Below are 18,157 nucleotides of genomic sequence, written 5' to 3'. Positions count from 1 at the left end.
TTGAATTTGGGAGTTCCAAATGAGTCATCAATCTCAAAGAAAATAAATACAACCATAAGTTTCTTATTGCTGTTTTAAAATTGTCTAACAAAAAGCACATAAACTCAGCTTCAGGTTCTAGTCTATTGTGACAAGAAAGTCTCAGTCAGCAGCTGTGACTTGAGAAGTCAGATTACATCCACTGTCAGCAGCAAGAACCAGTGAATTAATAATGCAATGATGCTAGGGCTCAGTGTTTTTATACTTCAACAATACTAACAGATCAAGAGGGCCAAGCCCAAAGAATTGTATCTTTCACACTGGTGGGTGTAGGTGCTGTCACACACATGAGCACATTTACATATGCACCTGACATACTTGCAAATGTAAATATATTTTAATTTGGAAATTAGGTTTGTTATAGAAAAGCAATAAGCATTGCATATTTTTTATGCGTAAACAACATAATAGGTATTATGTGATGTTTAAGGATTTTATACATAGACAGTCATAATATCTGTGAAACAAGACCGTTTTTTCCCCATCATATCTGTGTCTTTGACTTTTCTTACCTAACATTCCTATACCATTTGAAGTGTAATAGTGCCACTCCCTGGGTCAAGTGTATTCAAACGACCACACTAGCTCTAGATAGTTTTCTTAATATTTATTTACAATGTTGAAAAATATGCTCGTCCTACTTTGCTATATTTCTTTTAAAAATCAAGGATCAGTGTTGTGTTTTGTTTATTGGGGGGGGGTTGCACACTTGTTTACAAGAGTATAGTATTTCCTTCTTTAATAATAGAGGATTACATTTGGTGTCTCACAAGACTTGGTATGGGTTGGAGGACTGGCAGCAAGTAAATCTATAGTAGATTTTATATTTATCAAGTTCAGACTTAGGATGTACTTACTGTTTGCCAGAAAACAGATTCAAAAGCTTAAAGTTCTTGTGTCTTTGCTATTATTCCTATAAAGTTTTGCTTGGGTTTTTTTTTTTGGGGGGGGGGGGTTAAATAAGAACTTCAACTGGTAACAGAACCTACTTAAATGTGTAGTGGTAGGGAAACATTCTATATTCCTATCATTAGATCTCAAGTTTTGTATTTGTCCCAGAACTACCTAGTAGAGTCTACTGAAGTTGGTTGGTTGTCTTCCTGGCAATTAGGCTTTCTGATAAAGTTCTAGTTAAATACTGTTAAAGTACCTTTTTCTGAAGATAAGTCCTGTTAAGAACTGCAACATAGTCTGTGATTATCTTACTTCAAGAGAATATGCCTGCCACAGAAAGGTAGTTTTTTCCTGAGTGATATTAGTAGAATTCCTGAAGATTAGTTTAAGAAAGTGTTTAGACTTCTAAAGTGTAAGGCTTGGTTTTTCTGTAAGTTTTTGTTTGTTTGTTTGTTTGGTTTGGTTTGGTTTGGTTTCATATTGGTTTTCAAGACAGGGTTTCTCTGTAGCCTTGGCTGTCGTGGAACTCCTTCTGTCAACCAGGCTATCTTCAAGTTCAGGGATCACCTGCTTCAGCCTACCTAGTGCTGGAAGTAAGGTGTCCACCACCACGCCTGGCAAACCTCTTTACACCGAGAGCATTCAAGCAGTGACCTGATACCATCTTTATTCCAGTTTCTGCTCTTGCTCTATTACATTGAAATCCTAAATATCTGCCACTGTTTCTCCATGTAGGAAGAAATGTTACCTTAGTATTCTTGCACTAACAGTTTTCAATATATTCGCAGCGTTATTGGGCTATGCTGGTCATTGACACAGTTCAGAGGTGTCATAACTGGGTAAAACTGTTTGTTGTTACCTCCTTTGGAAGCTTGCATGGCACCTTCCAGTACTATGAATGCTAGTCCCCAGGGAGAGGCCATTCAGGTCAGTTCAAACTCAGAGATCTCTGGGCCCTGTTTCTTCATCAGGTCTTCTGGTGTCGCCAAGAAAAACATCAGTAGGATGTTTGTTTTGGGAATCTCCTAGACAGCCCTGGCCAGTAATTCAAAAGAGGATTTCTCTTGTCTGCTATTGGGGTTTTCATTAGATGGTCTTTGGCTCTTGGGAGTACTGTCAGCACAGTTAAAAAAATTTAACCAAACATGTGAAAGAGTTGTATAATAAGATACCAATGAAAGAAATTGAAGAAGAAAGACACCAGAAGACCACAGGATCTTCATGCTCATAGATTGTTAAGATTATGATAGTTAAAAAATGTCTTTCTACCCAAAGCCATCTACAGATGCAACACAATCCTCATCCAAATTCTAACACAATTCTTCACTGAAATTGAATTAACAATTTTCTGCCTCATGGAAGTGCATACACTCCTATAGACAAGATAGCCAAAACAATCCTGAATTTAAAAAAAGAAATGCTGAGGTAGATCGCATATTTCAAGTAGTACAAACAGTGTGGTATTGGCTTAGGAGCAGGCACATCAACACAAACAGAACTCAACTCCAAATGTATCAAGGACCCCAGCATGAGACCAGACAACCCTTATTCTGATTGAATTATTTGGCACAGGGATTGACTTTCTGAGCAGGAAACCAATAATATTAGCACAAGTGCTAAGACTAGCACACTATCCCTAAGTGTCTAGTAGAACTTACATGTTGGCAACAACCTACAGTTGTCTAATTGGACTTAGGACACGAATTATTTTAGCTTGTTAAACTCACTGAAAGCTTTTCTTTCTACTTCAACTATTTTAGGTAGTTTTGGTGGGTATAGTACATAAGACGGCATCCATAGTCTTCTGGCTTTAAAGGTTTCCATTGATAAATCTGCTATTGTTGTGATATATTTCCATCATAGTTAACTTGTAGTTGTTTTGATTTGTTTCTTACTGCTTTCAGTACTCTCTTTGTTCTGTTTAATGTTGTAACCATAATATGCCATAGGGACCTCTTTTTTTGGTGTTGTGTATACATCTTGTGTTTGAATATTTTTCCTTAATTTGGGGAGATTTTCTGTACTCTTTTTTGTTTGTTTGTTTGTTTGTTTTTAGACCTGATTTATTCTGATTTTGAGTTCTCTTTCGTCTATGTCTATAAGATCTATTAGATCTTTTCATGGTGTTCTTGTGTGGTGTCGACACTCCCCAGTCCCCTCATTTTCTTTGCCTAAATCGTCCAAGCCTTGAGTTCTGATATTCTGAGTTTTTCCTGTTATATTCTACTAGAAAGACTTTCCCTGGGTTTTCTACTTGGCTATTAAGTTTTTCATTTCCATCTTTCTCTTTGCTGAATTCCTGGTTGCCTTTGTCACATCATTAACTCATATACTGTGTTTTCTTGAACAAAGATATTAATTAAACCTTATTGTGTAGGTTGTGTGGTGGTCTTGCATAGAACAAAATTGGAAGGTGTCCTGTAAAGAATGATTCCAGTGGATGGATGGGTAGGAGAAACATTTTGTATGAAAGAAAAATATTTGAGGTGTACATTTATGGAGAAGGGGGGCGAGTAATCAGGAAAGCCGTATCAATGAGAGCGCCAAATAAGCTTGTTCATGAACAAATAAAAGTAGTGTAGGTTTTTCATTTGAAAATTTTAGACATTTTTTATATTTAAGAACTTGTATTTAGCTCTATAAATGTAGTTTTAAATTACCTTTTAAAACAGATGTTTATTCACCCTATTTTTCCTTTTTTTTTTTTTTAGGATTTGAATTAATCGAGATGAGCAGTCGTAAAACCAAGAATAACGTACATGCAGAGTGTCTTTCCCAGGTTAGTATGTAGGTATGGTCCTTAATCTAAAAGCCTGTTCTTTAATCTCAAAATCTTGCTAAAGGTGATCAGAAAAATGATCATCTTTAATCTGAATTTTTTTTACCTTAGCACTTTTCTATTGGAGATAGCTTTACAAGTTGCAAAAATCAATGGGTAGAAACAAAGCTCTCTAAATTGTAAAATTAAATGTGAAATGATATATTGTGTTTTTACTGTTGAAGTTATTGAAGGCTTCTGTTCCATTAAGTTGTTGATCTCTGCAGGTGCTGTGTAACTTCACTCTTTATTTGGATAGCTGAATCCTAACTTTTACTGTGTCTTTCTAAAATAGTCTTTTAAATTTAGTTGACTATTAACATACAAGGCTTGCACCCCTCCTGTTAAATATATTCTTTTGGGGGGGATTGTTTGTTTGTTTTTGTTTTCTTTTTCGAGACAGGGTTTCTCTGTGTAGCCCTGGCTGTCCTGGAACTCGGTCTGTAGACCAGGCTGGCCTCAACTTGACTGCCTCTGCCTCCCAAGTGCTGGGATTAGAGGCATGTGCCACCACTGCCTGGCCTATTAAATATATTCTTAAATATTTTTATTCTTTTAGATGCTGTTGTATGTGAAACTTTTTTAATTTCATCTTTGTTTCAGTCATAGTTTATAGAAATATAGTTAATACTAATATAGCATCTCACTGAGCTCATTAGTTATTATTGTTTTTTAGTTTATTTTGGAATGTTTTATGTTCAATGTTGTGTCATCTTTAAATAGAAATTTTATTTTCTCTTTCCAGTTTGAATGTTCTTTCTTTTCTTTTCTTTCTTTCTTTCTTTCTTTCTTTCTTTCTTTCTTTCTTTCTTTCTTTCTTATTTTTCTTTAAGGAGAGCTATGGCAGTGGAAAGGGCAGTACTAGGAGTATCCCCAGAGGTTTAAGCATGCTAAGTGTGTAGTTAATATGTGTTTTCCATATGAAGTCTATAGGAAGTTGCCATGCTAATTCTACCCTAACATGGATCTGCATTGACCTCAGCCACATTTACTTTTAAAAAGCAGTGTTAAATTTGAAAGACTTAAAACACTTTTTTTTTTTAAAGATTTATTTATCTATTATTTATTTATTTATTTATTTATTTATTTATTTAACAAGAGGAGATCTTGTTACAGATGGTTGTGAGCCACCATGTGGTTGCTGGGATTTGAACTCCGGACCTTCAGAAGAGCAGTCAGGTGCTCTTACCCACTGAGCCATCTCACCAGCCCCAAAACACTTTTTTTTTCTTAAATACTTTTGTGTGTGTTAGATATGTGTCTGTAGGCCAGTAAGGGTTATGAAGTATCCTCCTCTATCATTCTCCAAGATATTATTAAATGAGGTCTCTTGCTGGACATAGATCTTGCCAGTTGGCTAGACTGACTGGACAGCCAGCTCCATCCATAGTCTTTTATCTCCACTTTCCAGATCTGGAGTTACTGACATGAGCTTCTTGTGTCTGGCATTTTATGTAGGTGTTGAGACTATGAACTTAGCTTCAGTACAGCAAACAATTTATCAACTGAGCTGTCTGCTCAATTTTGACCTCAGTTTTCTTTTTTAAGAAAAATTACTGCTTAAAAGGCAAAGAGCTCTTTTTTTTTTTTTTTTGTATGTAAAGTGAATGGTTCTTCCAATAGATCTTTCAATTAATATTATATTAACCTTGTGGAGGATAGATATAATTCATTGATTCTTTAGATGTCTAGTAATCCATTTTAGTGATTAATGGGAATCAACTATTACCTGTATAATTCCTATATTGTACTATAGATAATACTGCTTTCATCTTCAAAATAGGCCTGGCAGAAAAGTGTCAATGCTCTATTATTTAGATGTTTAGAGCTGAAAAAGGCTTGACTCCTTTGGCACTAATTCCATTATTTGTGCTTCATCTAAATTAATAAACATAAATCATTTACTTTATCCTTTTATATGTGTTTAAAAAAAATAACCCTCACTAAATCTTTGGTACTTTTAGACTCTGAAAGCTGTTAGTCTAGAAGCAGCAAATAATCCTGCAGCCTTTATTCCAGCACATTTGTTCAAATCTTAGACAGCTACCTAAGGATTGTCCCTGAATGATTACTATATTAGCACCAGATCCAGAAAGGGAATAATGGTTTTAAGGTTTTTCTTTTTTTAATTTATGTATTTATTTTTGCAATTATGGTGACAGGAACCAGGGCCTGAACATATATACTAGGCAGCATGTCTGTCATGGAACTACATCCCTGGGTCTAATTCCTTAATTTATAGACTAGTAAAATATCATTTCTTTCACATAATTAAATACTGGCTTGTAGGTTGAACTAGTTTTGTTTTGTAGTTTGTTATTTTAATTTATATTTCTGCGCTTTTTTGCAGTGACTTTTAAACCGTGAATGGTAACCTTGTAGTATTTCTGTGCTCGGACTCTAACGGATATTCAAAACTACACAAATCTCCAAGCTTAGTTTTCTCAGAATCCTGACCTTTAGGGCAGGTGGTCCAGATCTCCAAGCTTAGTTTTCTCAGAATCCTGACCTTTAGGGCAGGTGGTCCAGATTGATTGTGACTAAGCCAAGACATTTTAGGAGTCTTAGTTTCTAGAGAGACTGGTTGGTTGAACTGGCACTGTTGCATTAGATTGCATTGACTGTGCATTGAAACAGCTTTCCAGTTGGTGATGTATTGAAGTAGTTCTGCCATTCACTGACGTGACATCTCATTATTTACCTGACACTAGATAAAAGAAGAATCTATTTTTATAACTCAGAAAAATGGTGCCAGAGCAGTTAGTATTTAATTCCTGGCTGCTACAAATAAACTTTCACACTCACTTTTATTACATGTGTAATATTTTTATTACATCTGTTCATCTTATGTTTATCAGGTACAAAGAATTTTACGTGAAAGATTTTGTCATCATAGTCCACATAGCAACCTATTTGGAGTGCAAGTACAATACAAGTAAGTCTGATATCAGCTCCTCTATTATAAGTTCATTTTCATTTGCTCTCTGAGTTTTGGAAAAGGCTAGTCATACACATTATCTTAAGTTATGATAAAATTATGTTTTATATATAGAAATAGTATTGTAAACCAGGAACACATGTAAGTACTTAATGTCTTATTATGTTATTGATAAGGACATATGGTCCTTAATACTACTTTTGTGTTAATTATCTGCTATTATTGAAAGAATTCGGACATTCTGGTACTTAATACCTGGTAGCTAGCTCAGGTGATAAGGACCAAAGTGCTAGCAAAAATAATTCTCTCTAAGCCCAGAGGACTTAAAAGTTAGCTTAATTGTCTCTTATCTTCTCCCACTATGCAACCAAATGAATTCCCACTTCATTCCTGGATTTCCTCTTCTGGTTGCTAGAGAATCTCCACTGGATAATGTTCTTTTCTCTGTATTTTCTATATACAGGAAAATTTAGATCCTTTGGGCTAGAGAGCCAAAAGGGTAGAATTAATATTCACTTTCAGGTTTAGCCTTTTAAAAATATAACCCAATAAGTTATTTCACCTTTATTTATTTTTCCTTCCTTTCCATATCATTTTAGGCATTTGATTGACCTACTCAAAAGAACTGCTATCTATGGAGAAAGTAATTCTGTACTCATTGTTGGACCACGAGGATCAGGAAAGACCACAGTAAAAGACTTAAGTTTCTCATATATCATTGTTTTAATAGACATTTGAAGTTTTTTATATCAGATGGCACTAAAAATGTTTTTTCATTTTATTATATTGCAACATTCTTTGCTTTATTCCTTTTAAGTGATAAAACATGCAGGTATTCTGCAAAGTTAAGTTGTGATATGGGAGTTGATCATGCTTTTTATGTTCTCTGCTTGGTATATTGGCCAACACTGGTGCAGGGATTTCAATCCTCCCGTCTGCCACTGAGAGTATAGATCCATGCTTCCATCCATGGGCTCTGAGGGTCCTAATTCAGGACCTCGCAGATCATCGTCATACAGTGATTCCTGACAAGAATTTTTCCCCCCTTTTACAGTTTATTTTTAACCTTCAAACAAATCTTCCATATCAAGGTCATTGATATTTATATCTTATTTCTCTTTTTCTGATTCAAAAAATTCTTCTCCCTCTCATCTGTTCCTTTTGTACAATATATAAAACAAATACATCAACATTTGAATGTATTACTATTAAATTTTAATGTGCTAACTTGTATAAATTGTATTTTCTAGTATTCTATAATACCAAATTAATATTTTGTTCCGTCATATTAATACACCTTAAAAATAGTTAAGATTGTAAATTAAAACTGTGTTTCTATTTTTTAAAATAGTATATGTTGGTTCTATATTATGTAAGATGAAGAAATTTTATTTATACTGCCATTTCCATTTAAAGAACATAACTTGATAATTGACAACTTTATTACTGTTTCAAGAATTTTTCACATTTCTTGTAGGATGTTTTACTCCAGCCTGCTTTGGTCCTTCTGCTCACTTGGTATAATTACCAATACTTTGCCATTTATTGTTATTTGGTTTTTATAATTTTCTTTTGCTTTGATTTAGCAACTTTTTTCAACAGAAGGACTATGTAAAATACATTTGTGGTTTTGATTGTTTTCCCTAATGTATCTGCTGCCTGGGGTTAGAGGCCTCCTCACAGGTGTTTCTGTATTTTTCCTCTCCTTAGAATTGCATGGATTTTGCATAAATTTTGTTTTGTGGGGAAAATTCTGGAATGAGATTTTCTTTAGTTTTTCTTTTTTCTTTTCTTTTTGCTGTATTTAGATTATATAAGTGGCTGAGCTACACAGACATCACAGGTCCCTGAGGTTTACTAGGACATTTTCTTTCTTTGTACCATCTATCATAACTGTGTACAAATCAAAGGAAGTAAGCTTGTGTCGATGAGCTCAGTGGAAGAGTGCTCAGATTCTCTTGATACACTTATGAGATAAAAAGTTTTACTAATGTTTATCCTTTAAAGGATTTGAAATGTTTTTTAATGTGTGATTCATGAATTGAAACAAAATGTCTACCAAATAAAATATAAATGTCAGTGAAATGTAAGTGACAGGAGGCAGCACACAATGCAGTACTTTTTACAAATAAGTTGAAAGTAGTGTTGTTAGGAAGAAAGTTTGTATGTATGACTCACAGATGGTTTCTTGCATTAGAGTTGACCTGATTCAAGATAGGAAAGTACTGTCTTACCCCTTATGGTTGCTTCATTGTTTCTTCTCAGCTGGGCTACTACAGGAGTCAGAAACTTGTTCCCAGAGAGGTTTTTTTTTCTTATCTCTTCTTTTCTTTCTTTCTTTTCTTTTTTTTGTTTTTTTTTAAGAGACTCTAGATCAAGAGTACCTATGATCTAAAGTAGAATTCTGTGTCCTTAAAATCCACACATACCAAAGTTAGTTTCTATGTTTACTACCCTTTGTGAAATCTGTCTACTCTCTTTACTTATATGTACACCTAACATCTGTTTTCCTGGGCCAGTTTAGATTTGAATAAGGGGGTTTTACATTTTATATTACAATAATACCTTCTTAGTATAAGTACATTTTCATAATAATTATTATTGGTAATCTTATAATTTCATTTAACTTTTTACTATCATATTGTTTTGTGGGTTTTTTGTTCTGTTTTGTTTTTGGTTTGGCTTTGATTATTTGTTTGTAAAACAATTTCATATAGTTCAGGATGCATCATCATGACTCTTCATTTTCTTTTCTTTTTTGTTTGTTTTTTGTTGTTATTGTTTTGTTTTGTTTTGTTTTCAAGACAGGGTTTCTCTGTAGCCCTGGCTATCCTAGAACTCACTCTGTAAACCAGGCTGTCCTCAAATGCAGAAATCTGCCTGCCTCTGCCTCCCAAGTGCTGGAATAAAGGTGTATGCCACCACTGCCCAGCTAATAACACAGATGATCCTGATGTGATATGATCAATTTCTTACTCTTTGCCTTAACCTCCTGAGTGCTGGGATTGCAGGTTAATTGCTGCTTTGTCCAGCTAACTTTCATCTCTATGCTTTTCTAGTCATTTATCCATGAGCAAACACTTTATCTTTTTCTTTTTAACTATTGGCTATTTCTTATTTTATGACAATATGCAGATTATCAACAGTGTTGCATAAAATTGACATTGGAAGATAAACCTTTTACAACGACTTAGGCTTATTTTTTTCTATACCTTTTACTGCTTTCAGTGACACCTGGTAGAGAAATTTTACTGAATAGTAAAATTTACTGAGTCATAAAGATTACAAAAGACAGTAGTTTAATCTGTAATGTAGAGACGGTTTTATGATTGCTTCCGTTTATTAAAAGTTTATATAATCCCAGCATTCGGGAGGCAGAGGCAGGCGGATTTCTGAGTTCGAGGCCAGCCTGGTCTACAGAGTGAGTTCCAGGACAGCCAGGGCTACACAGAGAAACCCTGTCTCGGAAAAAAAAAAAAAAAAGATATTAAAGTTTCAGTTAGGCTTTGCCATTAGACTTAGACATAATGAATTGTATATATTTAAACCTTTTAGATATAAAGTAATTTGTTTATATTTATTCTCAGCATTTATGATTTTAAGAAAGAATAGCTTCATTTTAGCTTTTCTAAATTAAACATTTTACACATTTTTGTATTTAGTTATTAAATCGTGCTTTGAAAGAACTCATGGAAATAGGAGAAGTGAGTGAAAGTGTGTTGCAAGTTCACTTAAATGGTGAGTATATCATTTTTCCGTTAAAAAACAATGTAAACTAGGTTTGAATATGATGATAATAAATTCATTTGTGTTTTAAGTCTGTCTATATATTATATATTAAAAACTGTATGCCTGCCGGGCAGTGGTGGCACACGCCTTTAATCCCAGCACTTGGGAGGCAGAGGCAGGTGGATTTCTGAGTTCGAGGACAGCCAGGGCTACACAGAGAAACCTTGTCTTGAAACCCCCACCCCACCCACCCCCCAAAAAAACTGTATGCCTGTTGGCTTTTAGATACTAAAGAAAAGTGTATAAGGTAAAAGTGTATATTTTCAAATAGTTAAAGTTTTTTTCTTCAATAGTGCCATCTCCAAGGAATGGTTCTTTGATTACCATATTTTTAGAAGAAGTAATATGAATTAGCAAACTGACTATATTCTTTCTAATTAAATTTTTAAAAGCATTAGAAAATATATTTACTTGGAAAATTATCTGTGTCACATTCTTGCTTTATTTTATTTAGACACCATTAATTGTATTCTGTTTCAGGACTCCTGCAGACAAATGAAAAAATTGCTCTGAAAGAGATCACAAGACAATTAAATCTAGAAAATGTAGTTGGAGATAAAGTTTTTGTAAGTATCATTTCAGATATTTTATTTCTGGAAGGCTAGGAGAGTCATATTAGAGAGTTATATAATATATATGTTAGAACTTGATATAAGATTTTTGTTAGGATAAGACTTAATGTATGATATATTTAGTCATCAAGCTTTTATTTTGGTTGTTTTATGTATTTTTATGACTAAGTAAAAGTCTTTTTAAATCAAGACTTGTGTAGTAGCATGAGCTTATTAGATACTATTTTGAATTTAAAAATGGCATAGTAGGTTGACTCTTTGTTGCTAAGAGTTGAACCCTCCCTGTTTGTGATATTAGGCTGTCGGGTCAATGGATCTCTCAATATCAGATTCTTTCACTAAGTATACTTACTTTGTGTATTTAACAAGATTATTCTAAACAAGGGAAGTAAACTTCCTCTTGATTAAATACTCTGCTAGATGCTAATATGCTGTATGAATATCTGTTACTTCATTTCCGTCACTTACGGTGTGATGGTGTGCCTTGAAGTCTCAAAGCACTATCTCAAAGCACCGATAGTGATTCAGCATTAATGCTAAACTTGGACAGACTGTTTTGGTTTTTTTTTTTGTTTTTTTGGGGTGGGGGGGTTTGGGTTTTCTCAAGACAGGGTTTCTCTGTGTAGCCCTGGCTGTCCTGGAACTCACTCACTCTGTAGACCAGGCTGGCCTGGAACTCAGAAATCCTCCTGCCTCTGCCTCCCAAGTGCTAGGATTAAAGGTGTGAGCCACCACGCCCAGCTTGTATTTATATTTTCAAATAATACATTAGAAGATCTAATAATACCTAGATAATGTTTTTAGGTTGCTTTCTGTTTCTCTAATAAATATATTAATCAAAACTAATCTGGTGATAACAGGGTTAATAATCTGGCTAACTGCTTCCAGATTATGGGAACTCAAGCAGGAACAGAGGCTGGAACCATAGAGGAGCTCTGGCCCATCTGCCCAGGATTAGTACTGCTCATAGTGAGCTGGGCCCCATATATAAATTAGCAGTCAGGAAAGTGCTTTACAAACTTGCTCATAGACCAGTCTGATGGAAGCAATTCTTTAGTCAAGATTTTCTCTTCCAATATCTTTATAGATTTTGGTCAAATAGGCAAAAACTAAATATGACAGATAGTACTGCACTCTATTGAGGTATTGTAATATAGAAGTAATGGACTATGGTATGCAATTATGGTATGTAAATACTATGGTATTTTATTTAGCGGGATTGATCAGTTTAACATTTGGTATTCCTGTGTATGAGAAGGGGTCCAATATTCAATCCTCTACAATAACAAGGGATGACTGTTAAAAGATTATTACCTTATAATATCTTTTTTGGAGATTAGGTCTCTAATAGAGACTAATTAGTTTGCCTGAGCTCATAAGTTTGTGAAGTCTGGATACAAAGAACAAAAGTTGCTTAAGCCAGAACTTTACTGTGTTCATAGTCTTTGAGTAAATATATTTTATAGGTGCATCATATATGTGTGTCTGTGTATGTATGTACATATACTTTTCATATATATTTGAATAAATGTGTGTGCATACTTTATGATGAGCTATAATGGACTATTGACAAAAAACAGAAGACAAAGTATCTTTGAATAAGTAATTGACTGCTGATTTCCAAACAGATTATCTCTACAAGGCAGTGTTAGCTACAGTAAATTAATTGTGTAGACTCATTCTTGGTATTAGTATTGACGTCAAAGCATGTGATTATTATTGTATGTGGATACACTTAAATCATCATGCTAGACTGTTGATATGGCTCTGTGCTTAGACACATTTGCTCCCTAGCTTGAAAACCTATCAGAACCCACTTAAAGGAAGGAGAGAATGCACTTCTGTAAGTTGCTTTCTGCCCTCCAAATATACATTGTGCTGCACAGACACACAAAATAATTAAGTGTAAAAAAACTAAAAAGGTTTGTGTTATATAAGGATCTTTCTAGAAAAGAAACATATTGTGTTTCTTTTTTCTTTTTACAGCTCCTCAAATTTAAAGTTGACTTTTTCCTTAAAATATGTGATTGAGGAAGTGGATAGGTTCACCAATAAGGTGTACTTACTGCTCTTCCAGAGGACCTGAGTTTGGATTCAAATACCTGTGTCTCCTGGTTCACAACTATGTTCTAAATCCAGGTCAGGGAGCCAATACCTCTGGCCCCTGTGCGTTCAACATGCACATACCCACATGTAAACAAACATTCTTCCAAAATGTTTAAGTTTTCTCCACAAGTACTTTAGATGTGTTCTAAAGAAACAGATAATGTGGTAGACACAAATTGCTAAATAGGCGTTCTTATGTAGAAAATGTATGTTTACTATATTAAGCAAACTCCCTTTTTTGGATCTGATTTTAACCCATATTCAGTGTTTTGGTGGTGCAAATTAATTTGAGACTAGGAAGAAAGTGTTGTGTTTAAAGATATAAAGTAGAATATATTTCTAGCCCTGTGCTATATTTGAATCTAGCAATCCTCCAGAAACTATTCTGTTATCTAACATTTCTACCATTGTTATCCAGGAAAAAAATGAAACTTCACACATGATATACTATTGTCATTTTCAGTGTTATACTTTCTCTCCTTTTGATTTAAGTTATGGATAATTAATGCAGATATTCAACTGAGAATCTTTTCAATAGCTACTTTCCCAATAAAAACAATGCATAGTTGTTCTTTTTGTAAATATTCTAATATTCATTCTAATTTATTTTATTAAACTTCAGTCTTATCTATTTTTATTATGCAGGGAAGCTTTGCTGAGAACCTTTCATTTCTTCTGGAAGCTTTGCAAAAAGGTACATGTTAAGGATTCTTAATTTTACCTTCAATCTTCTGATTATTTAAGTATTACAGATTTTTACAAAAATCAGAAAAAGGAAAGAAAAAGGTATGGAAATTAAACTAAATAATTTAACTAAATAATTAAATGATCTAATGGCCACTGTAATGATTCTCAGAATATGATTTTTTTAAAGGGATGAATGAACTCAGATTCTGTGATATTGCTCAGCATGTAATAAGCACTGACCACACTAGCTTGACAACCTGAGTTTGCTCCTAAAAGCCAAGGTGTAAGGGTACCCTCCAACTTCCACACACTCACCATTACACACTAGAGCATGTACACATAGACATCATTTAGACATACTAATAATTAATTCAAATTTTAAAAGCTAAAATTGCTCACCTGTAATTACAGCACTTAGGAGCTCAAGATAGGAAGAAATGGGACTCTGTCTCAAACAATAATAAAATAATTTTTCCTATTATTTAGTTATTATGGTTGTCTTGGATTCTGTTATAAAAAGATGCTATAAAAATTACGTTTTTGTTTTCATATCTAGGAAGAAATGTTTAAAAGATTATTCATGTATTTTCCTGGATACATTATAATAGGTAAAATTTTAGATTAAAAACTACCAGGTTGAAAATATAATTGCATAATTATCTTTGAAGCATGTTTGAGAGTACTTTTTATCCAGAGTTCAAACACAATTACAAAATTGTATCTTTGGCTAAAAGGGTCAGAAAACATCTTCAACAAAATCATAGATATAATCTTCTCTAACCTAATAAAAGAGATGCCAATGAACATACAAGAAGCCTACAGAACTCCAAATAGACTGGAACAGAGAAGAAATTCCTCCGGACACATTATAATCAAATCACCAAATGCACTAAACAAAGAAAGAATATTAAAAGCAGTAAGTGAAAATGTTCAAGTAACATATAAAGGCAGACCTATTAGAATTACACCAGACTTCTCACCAGAAACTATGAAAGCCAGAAGATCCTGGACAGATGTGATACAGACACTAAGAGAACACAAATGCCAGCCCAGGCTACTATACCCAGCAAAACTCTAAATTACCATAGATGGAAAAACCAAAGTATTCCATGACAAAGCCAAATTTACACAGTATCTTTCCATGAATCCAGCCCTTCAAAGGATAATAAAGGAAAAACTCCAACACAAGGAATGAAATTAAACCCTAGAAAAAGCAAGAAAGTAGTCTTTCAACAAACCTAGTCCCAAGAACAGAATCCCAACTCTAACAACAAAAATAACAGGAAGCAACAATTACTTAAATATCTCTTAATGTCAGTGGACTCAGTTTCTCAATAAAAACACAGACTAACCTACTGGCTACGTAAACAGGGCCCAACATTTTGCTGCTTGAAGGAAACCCACCTCAGGGACAAAGACAGACACTACCTCAGAGTAAAAGGCTGGAAAACAGTTTTCCAAGCAAACAAGCTGGAATAGCCATTTTAATATCAAATAAAATCAACTTTCAACCTAAAGTTATTAAAAAAGACAAGGAGGGACACTTCATACTCATCAAAGGTAAAATCTTCCAAGATAACTCTCAATTCTTCATTAAAGAAACTTTAGTAAAGCTGGAAGCACACATTGCACTACATACAATAATAGTGGGAGACTTTTTTTTTTTTTTTGACAAAATTATATCTTTAATCTCAGGTCATTTTGTTTTATTACCGAGATAAATAAACCTTTTAATCTTTGCTTGAAAGATTTTACATAAGTTTACATTAGTTTATTCTTGAAGTTTTAATTATTTTTCTATTAGTTTCCATTCAAAGTAGAAAGATAATGTAGAGTCCTACTGAACGTTTCCTCCTGAAAGTAATGTTAAAATTTGTATTAAAAAGAATTATTGTGGTTGTTTTTGTTTTTTTTTAATTACACTTTACATTCTAGATTGTGTTTGTAGAGATAACTTAAATGGGAAGGTGCATCTTTCATTTCCACTAGCTGAAAATGTGTGTCTTATGAAACAGTTTTTTTCATTAGTGATTCCTAGAGTGTTTGATAGTACTGAAAAATTATTGCAATTATTAAGGAACTACATTTTCATAAAAATAAAAGTATGTTGCAAATTAATTTTCTCAATTTTTTCATCAAACTGCTAGACTCCTTTAACTAGAGTGTAAACTGCTTTACAGCAACAATGGCCCTCTTTGTCCTGTGGATAACTTTTTATACAGAAGTAAGCCTGCATGTGTAAATGCCCTGCCAGAGTAACTTACCCATGTGTGTTGACTTGAAATTTAAACTGAGGTATAACATTTTGAAAGTACAAGAAAAGTTGGTTTAATTTCTTGTCAATTTAAACTCTTTTTTTTTTTTTTTTTTAGGTGACCGGACTAGCAGTTGCCCAGTGATCTTCATACTGGATGAATTTGATCTTTTTGCTCATCAGAAAAATCAAACACTCCTTTATAATCTTTTTGACATTTCTCAATCTGCACAGACTCCGGTAGCAGTTATTGGCCTTACATGTAGATTGGTAAGTCGGTGTAGATTTGAAAAATTCAAATTTCATTATACTGACATAAGTCTTTTAACTGAATACTTTTTGAAATTTATCTTTCTTTTATTCTTTATACATTAATACTGCTTTTCAGTTGAGGTAAACAAGAAAAGATGGCTACATGTTCTGTAAGCTATGATTTTAGTCCTGCCAGTGAAATAGAATAAAATTCACAAAAACAATGAAGTGATTTCTACTCTGGCAAGTAAAGGAACAGTTATGTAATAGCAGTAATACTTTATACAAATTGGTAATATCTTTTACTTTCTCATACAAGATTTCAATTTGGAATAGAACGGTAGAATGAATTCTTGTTTAGACATAGTTCTTGTTTACATGGTTTTACTTGAATTCTAAGTAATGAAAATTATAGATACATGAGTCTTTCTGTGTTTAACTTTTTTTGTTGTTTTGTTTTTGTCCAATTCTGAGAATTACATCTAAGACATCACACATAGTAGGCAAGCACTGTTACTACTGAATTGTATTCACTATTTTGATAATCTCCATTTTGATAGCAAAGTTCACGTAAAAGTTGTTCTGACTGTCCTTTAACTTACTGTAAATCTCAGAAAGATCTTGATTTTGTGATCATTCTGAGGACAGATTACAGGATTATACTACCCGAACTATCTGTATCTTCTGTATGCACTCTTTATTTTTTTTCAATTTTTTATTAGATATTGTCTTCATTTATGTTTCAAATGCTATCCCGAAAGTCCCCTGTACCCTCCCCCCGCCCTGCTCCCCTGCCCACTCACTCCCACTTCTTGGCCCTGGCGTTCCCCTGTATTGGGGCGTATAAACTTTGCAAGACCAAGGGGCATCTCTTCCCAATGATGGCCGAATAGACCATGCTACATATGCAGCTAGAGACACTAGCTCTTGGGGTACTGATTAGTTTATATTGTTGTTCCACCTATAGGGATACAGACCCCTTGAGCTCCCTGGGTACTTTCTGTAGCTCCTCCATTGGGGGCCCTGTGTTCCATCCAACAGATGACTGTGAGCATCCACTTCTGTGTTTGCCAGGCACTGGCATAGCCTCACCAGAGACAACTATATGAGTGTCCTGTCAGCAAAATCTTGCTGGCACTTTCACCTCTAAATTTCAGTGTCTCTGGTTTTCTGTGGAGGTCTTTGAAACACTTAGACTTGAGCTTTGTACAAGAAGATAAGTATGGATCAATTTGTATTCTTCTACATGATAACTGCCAGTTGTGCCAGCAACATTTGTAGAAAATGCTGTATTTTTTCCACTGGATGGTTTTAGCTCCTTTGTCAAAGATCAAGTGACCATAGGTGTGTGGGTTTATTTCTGGGTCTTCAATTCTTTTCCATTGATCTACTTGTCTGTCGCTATACCAGTACCATGCAGTTTTTGTCACAATTGCTCTGTAGTACAGCTTGAGGTCAGGCATGGTGATTCCCCCAGAGTTTCTTTTATTGTTGAGAATAGTTTTTGCTATCCCAGGTTTTTTGGTTTTTCCAGATGAATTTGGAAATTGCCCTTTCTAACTTAGTGAAGAATTGAGTTGGAATTTTGCTGGGGATTGCATTGAATCTGTAAATGGCTATCCTTAGGCAGGGTAGCCATTTTTATTATATTAATCCTGCCAATCCAGGAGCTTTGGAGATTTTTCCATCTTCTGGGATCTCTTCAATTTCTTTCTTCAGAGACTTGAAGTTCTTGTCATACAGATCTTTCACTTCCTTAGTTAGAGTCACACCAAGGTATTTTATATTATTTGTGACTATTGTGAAGG

General features: G+C 34.1%; 1 protein-coding gene across 2 annotated transcripts in view; it reads left to right on the top strand.

The window, feature by feature from the left end:
• The window catches only part of Orc4 (origin recognition complex subunit 4), a 45,086-nt gene that overhangs the window by 5,942 nt on the left and 20,987 nt on the right, over window positions 1–18,157 (top strand). For both annotated transcript variants that reach the window (XM_029536367.1, XM_021193626.2), the window contains exons 2-8: window positions 3,645–3,712; window positions 6,610–6,686; window positions 7,289–7,379; window positions 10,352–10,427; window positions 10,959–11,044; window positions 13,802–13,850; window positions 16,216–16,367. In XM_029536367.1, the coding sequence (XP_029392227.1) occupies window positions 3,662–3,712; window positions 6,610–6,686; window positions 7,289–7,379; window positions 10,352–10,427; window positions 10,959–11,044; window positions 13,802–13,850; window positions 16,216–16,367 (582 nt within the window). In that variant the 5' untranslated portion in view covers window positions 3,645–3,661. The remainder of the gene's footprint in view (window positions 1–3,644; window positions 3,713–6,609; window positions 6,687–7,288; window positions 7,380–10,351; window positions 10,428–10,958; window positions 11,045–13,801; window positions 13,851–16,215; window positions 16,368–18,157) is intronic.

The sequence above is a fragment of the Mus pahari genome, chromosome 3 (assembly GCF_900095145.1).
Source record: "Mus pahari chromosome 3, PAHARI_EIJ_v1.1, whole genome shotgun sequence".
NCBI classification, from domain to species: Eukaryota; Metazoa; Chordata; class Mammalia; order Rodentia; family Muridae; genus Mus; species Mus pahari.
The sequence above is the reverse complement of the archived record's forward strand: the minus strand, read 5'-3'. Positions and strand labels throughout refer to the sequence as shown.